The sequence below is a fragment of the Nicotiana tomentosiformis genome, chromosome 2, assembly GCF_000390325.3.
Source record: "Nicotiana tomentosiformis chromosome 2, ASM39032v3, whole genome shotgun sequence".
NCBI classification, from domain to species: Eukaryota; Viridiplantae; Streptophyta; class Magnoliopsida; order Solanales; family Solanaceae; genus Nicotiana; species Nicotiana tomentosiformis.
The window spans coordinates 60,574,117-60,580,026 of NC_090813.1; the positions used below are offsets into that span (position 1 = coordinate 60,574,117).

The 5,910-nt window shown below is 41.2% G+C and overlaps 1 protein-coding gene across 1 annotated transcript; it reads left to right on the forward strand.

Moving 5' to 3' along the window:
* The first annotated feature begins 1,994 nt into the window (after positions 1 to 1,994).
* On the forward strand, positions 1,995 to 2,809 carry LOC138904896 (uncharacterized). The gene is made up of 2 exons (XM_070193393.1): positions 1,995 to 2,322; positions 2,406 to 2,809. The coding sequence occupies exons 1-2, from the start codon at positions 1,995 to 1,997 to the stop codon at positions 2,807 to 2,809; spliced, it is 732 nt and encodes a 243-aa protein (XP_070049494.1).
* Positions 2,810 to 5,910: the final 3,101 nt, after the last annotated feature.

Below are 5,910 nucleotides of genomic sequence, written 5' to 3' on the forward strand. Positions count from 1 at the left end.
AGAAATCCACGCACCTACGGATGTCAAATTTCCGCTTCTGCGAAGCCTTACGCACTTGCGATCCAAATCCGGCATTTGCGCGCACGCATGTGCGCTACAATAAATCCGTTTCTGCGGTCTTTCTCACCCAGCCTCTTCTCACTTCTGTGACTCCTCCTCTTGCTTTTGCGACCATCGCACCTGCACAAACCAGCCGCAGGTGTGGTCATACCAGAACTAGCAGAACACAACAGTGAAAAATAAAGGAAAAATAGCCCAAAATCAATCCGAAACACGCCTGAGGCCCACGGGTCCCCGTCCAAACATACCAACAAGTCCCATAACATAATACGGACCTACTCGAGGCCTTAAAACATACATAACAACATCAAAACGACGAGTCACACCTCAATTCGAAATCAATGAACTTTGAAACTTCAACTTTCACAACCGGTGCCGAAACCTATCAAATCACATCCGATTGACCTCAAATTTCGCACACAAGTCATATTTGACATTACGGACTTGATCCAACCTTCGGAATCAGAATTCGACTCCGATATCAAAAGTCCACTCCCGGTCAAACTTTCCAAAATTCTAATTTTTGTCATTTCAAGCCAAATTCTACTACGGACCTCCAAACCACAATCCGGGCGCGCTCCTAAGTCCAAAATCGCCCAATGGAGCTAACAGAATCATCAGAAATTCAATCTGAGGTCAAATACTTAAAAGTCAAACTTGGTCAAACCTTTCAAATTTAACGCTTCTAGCTAAGAATCTTTCTTCCAAATCAATTCTGAATAATCTGAAAACCAAAACTGACGATTCACATAAGTCATAATACATCATACGGAGATACTCATGTCCGAAAACCACCAAGCAAAGTGCAATTACTCATAACGACCGGTCGGGTCATTACATGTATCTCACAGCAAGTAGACCAGATATTGTTTTCAGTGTGGGACTCTGTACCAGGTTTCAGTCCAATCCAAAGAAATCCCATCTGAAGGCTTCCAAAAGAATTCTGAGGTATCTCAAAGGCACACAGGACCTGGTTATCTACTATCCCTTAGGAGATAACTTTGATTTAATTGGATACGCTGATGTTGATTATGCTGGATATTTGGTAGATAGGAAAAGCACTTCTGGTAAGGCACATTTTCTGGTCTCATGCGGTACAAGAAAGTAAAACTCAGTGACCCTTTCAACTGCTGAAGCTGAGTGTGTAGCAGCTGCCTCCTGTTGTGCTCAATTGCTATGGATCAAGCAGCAACTGGAAGATTTTGGTGTATTCTCTGACTGTGTGCCCTTACTATGTGATAACACCAGTGCTCTCAACATGGCCAAGAATCCAGTTCAACATAAGAGAACAAAGCACATTGATGTGCGACACCACTTCCTCAGAGATAACGTTGAAAAAGGGCTCATCTGCATGAAATTTTATAGCACAGAAGATCAAATTGTAGACATATTCACCAAAGCACTGAGCAGAGAGCATTTTGAAAAGAATCGCTTGGCACTAGGGTTGATGAAATCAAGCTAAGGACCTGGTCCCTCGATTGTACAGGTAAAATAGCTAAAAAGCATTTTCTGGCACAGTCTAACTCACCTTTATACCGTTACAGGTAGACATGCATGACGATTATAGAGCAAACAAGTAGCTAATGCATTGCACGTTGGTCAAAGGATGAGGCTTACATTTTCAAACTTAGCCAGGGAACCTAGTTCCTTTGACACAGGTTTGTAGTTCCTCTGTACTCTCATACATAATTTTTTAAATGGCTGAAACGGTGCCATGTCATTAAAATGTCAGTTTCTTCTTTTTTTTTACTTATTGAACCCAAGCGTCTCACTCTTTATAAAGCAACCCGACTACCCAAAATTGATACCCAACCGGTCTCTCGCCCATCTTAAATAAATCCATTCACAGTCACTTTCAAAACTGTTCACATCAAGAATCCAAAATTTCCCTTTTCCTTCTTCAAACTCTCTTCTTTAACTAACTACACTCCACCATGTCTGACAATCAGGAAACACAAAATGTTCCCAACATCGTCCCCACTGTGTCCTCATCCGTTGAAGCACCAGTGATAGAGCCTACACTCCCTGCTCTGACTAGTCCAAACCCTAAAACAGAGTCACAACCACCCTCTGCTTTCTCTCCAACCCAGTTGAGTTCTGGATCTTATCGGAGTCGCAAAATATCGACTTCTAAGAAATTTATGGTTGTGACCTCTACTTCTGCCTCGCCGGAAAAGATGGTTGATGAAGATATAGTGGATGGAGAAGAAAATCAAGAAATTTCTAGTCTACCAGTGGAAGAAAGTTTTGCTAAAGAACAAGGTGTGGGTCATACCAGTGATGAATCGACAATGGTAGCCCCGGCTTTGATTCTATAGGTAATGATCCTCTTATACCTTCTAAAGTTACTTTGGAGTTACAAGAACATGAAGCTATAGAAAATATGATTTCAATCGCTGCTGAGGGAAGTATGATTGGAGGTTATGAGGGTGTGTCTAAGTTTCAGGGGGAAGATAATGGTACAGAGGTCGAGGGTAGGGAACTGGTGCTTGTCGAAACCTCAGCACCTGACAGTACTACTGGGGAACCAACTGAGGGACCTGATCCCTCCTCTCCAGAAGAACCCTCTGGCTCTAATAGGGATAAAACCCCTAGTTCTTCACAAGAACCCCAGGTCAGTACTGATCCCGCCCCCTCTACTCATTTCTATGATGAGCCATTATTAATTATGGTTTTTACGATGCGATATCTGTCTGAGGAGGAGAATGAGGATAGTGAAGAGAAGATTATGATAATGTGGCTCTGGTAAGCTTCATTAATGCTAGGAGTAGAAAGGCACCTCCCCAGGGGTCAACTTCTAAGAGACCTATCATGAGGCTGCAGAAGAAGGAAGCATTTGAGTCAGTTTTAAGGAAAAAACAAAGAGGGAAAGAAGAAAAAGAGATTGGTGAAGGATGGGAAGATTGTAAATGAGAGGGTAGTGCCTCCAACACCAGTTGTCGGTATTGATGATGAGGTGGATGAGGAACCTAGTTTCTTAGTTCTAAGTCCTCAAAGAAACTTACAATTCCAACCTTCAAGAAAGATTCATCTGTAAGTGGTATGGGTTTGAGGAATGATGAAGGTGGAAAATCTGGCGGAAAGGTGGTTGAGGAACTTGGAGAGAAGGAGATTGAAGTACAGGTTGAAAAAGTGTCTAAGAAAAAGGTGTCTGAAAAATCTATGGAGAAAAGAAATAGTGCTAGAAAATCTGTGAAAATGAAGGCTGATGCCAGTGAGGAACCTGGTTCCTCCAAGAAGACCAAGGTTGGTGATGCCCCGGATGCTGGCAGGGAAAAATTGATAATTCAAAAGGTACTGTGGGGCCGTACATTTGCCCCTGATATTCTGGATAAGTCACGAATGTGCCAATTGGTGGAGATCTGTGAATTCTAACAGTGGACACATATGTTCATAAGTGAAAATCCCAGAGTATATGAGGCAGAAGTGCGTAGTTTCTGTGCTGACTTCTTCATAGTTGAGGATGATAACATTTGTCTAAATGTGAACGGTGTTGATTTTATGGTGGACACTACTGTACTGGGAGCCATTTTGGGTGTGCCCACTAATGGGATGTCCTTCGGGTCTGCTCTACAAATTTTAAAAACACCATTGTGAAGGATAAGGCGGTGCAACAAGGGGAACGGGTACACAAGAAGTCTCTTTTTCCAGTGTATCAACTGCTATTTGAAATGGTGAACAAAGTTCTACTCCCACATGCCGAAAGACGCTCCTTTACATCACGAGCAGACTTAGTTCTCATGGAAGCACTGGATGGATACACCACTATAAACCTGCCTGGTCTTATGATAGAGCACATGAAGAAAGTAGCAGAGTTCAAGGAAGGTAATCATGGGTTGCCTTACGGGTTTCTCCTCACTAAATTTTTGAATTCTTCAAGGTTCCTTTGGGAGATGCTAAAGTAGGAACTCGCAAGCAATCCTTCTCCAAAACCACCCTTGAAGAGTGTGAGTGCATTGATAGGAGTGGAGGTGTTGGTAGCACTTCGACTATTTCTCACCTGATCAATGCTCAAAATAGTGCCACTGAAGAAATAAGGAAGCTGAGGGCTCGGAATGACATTCTCGAAAGTCAGCTCAGTCAGGCCCACGAAGCAGCTGGATCTAAATGAGCAAGGTTCTGCAAATGCTTGCATGGACATCCTTCTTAGAACCCTTGCCTCTTCTTCAGCCTCCAGTACTTCCCCTTTCAATGCCCATTAATAACCGTCCTGTTCCCAGTGTCAAGTTCCTAGTGTCCGTCCTCTATTTTTCGTCTTAATGATGTTTATGACTGGTGCCTTTTGTTGTTTTTATTTTGTGGATGTTTTGGTAACAATGGAACTGCTCCCTGTTTAATTTTCAAAAATTAATGGACGTTTCATCCTTTTGTTGTGTATGTTCTGATCTTTTGCTCTGTTTTTAATCATGCTTGTGTGCACGCATGTGGCATGAGTTAACCAAGCTAGACTTCTTTTTGCTTATTGCTTGCTACTGATCTTTTTATGATGCCAAAAGGGGGAAAAATAATTAAGGCTAATTGAGGGGGAACAGATTCAGGGGGAATACATGTTATGCGTATGTCATTCTGGTTCTCAGGGGGGATTTCAATTATAAGTTTGCCATCATCAAAAAGGGAAAAATTGATAGGTTCTATGCATCCGTGTTATGTTTTGATGATCTAACAAACTTAATGCTAAGAACCAGATAAGGAACCTGTTACACATCCTCAAGTACTTAAGATCAACAAGTCTCAAAGTCGGGGATATAGTTCAATTCTTCAGAGTCAGAGAAACAACAAAGGGAACAGATGAACATCAGTTCCCATGGTAACCGTACCAGTCAACTCCCCAACAGCTGTAAAGTTGCTGCCTGCACACGCAACAGTGCAAAACAGTGTAACAGTCAACTTCATTGGGAATGCTCCTGTACCAAACATGCTTGCATCATTCAAGTAATGTCAGCAATGTTATATTAACATAAGCCAAAGACAAAACATCACTTGAACATTTTTGAAGAATCAATCCAGCTTTCTCTCAAGTCTGTGCATCAATCCAGCAATTGATTCTCAAGTGCTTCAAGAACAAAGAACTACATAACAAGGACCAGTTCCCTGCATCGAGTCATCACATGTCCTTGGTTGTGTTGTACCTTTGTTAAAGCTTCTTACTTGTAATTTCTACTTAGCTTGGTTAGAAGCAATTGTGTAAGAAATTTTTGTTTAATCATAAACTCTGTGTTTGTGTCTTGGCTAGGTTTAGTCGAGTTGTAAGTCTTTGTAATAGAGCTATTACAAAGTGGCTTGTAATATAGTTGCTACAAGTTAGTAAGGGATTAAGGAGTTAATTCCTAGGTTACAAGAGGTTGTAATCTAAAGTTTGCTCAGTAGTGAAGTTGAAATCCTATAAGGGTAGGTCGTGGTTTTTAATCCCGTGAACTGAAAATTTTTCATATAAAATTCTACTGTGTCGTTTACTTACTAATGTGTGTGCGCTCTCTGAGAACATATAGAGAACCAGGTTCTATACAATTTGGTGTACTTTTAGTTTCTATCAATAGGATTTGCCTTTTTCCTCCGAGGTTAACATACCAATTGAATCCTCCACAACCGCAACATCTAGCTTAGTCCTTTCTCCAGTTTCTAGTAGGGGTGGGCAGATTTCGGTCCGAACCGAAAAAATCGATCGAACCGAAAATATTTTTATTTCAGTTTCGGTTATTCGATTTTTTCGGTCGGTTTCGATTTAAAATTTTAATTTTTCGGTTTGGTTTTCGGTTATTAATTTATTTGGTTCGGTTAACCGAAAAACCGAATTATTAGCAAACCAACTATTTTTGGTCGGTTTTAGTCTAATTTACCGAAATTTTGAAA

Bases quoted from the DNA above. Each gene is read 5' to 3' on its own strand.
- LOC138904896 (XM_070193393.1), top strand. From the start codon at position 1,995: ATGTCTGACAATCAGGAAACACAAAATGTTCCCAACATCGTCCCCACT. The intron at 2,323-2,405 runs GTGTGGGTCATA...TACCTTCTAAAG, and splicing joins AAGTTTTGCTAAAGAACAAG to TTACTTTGGAGTTACAAGAA.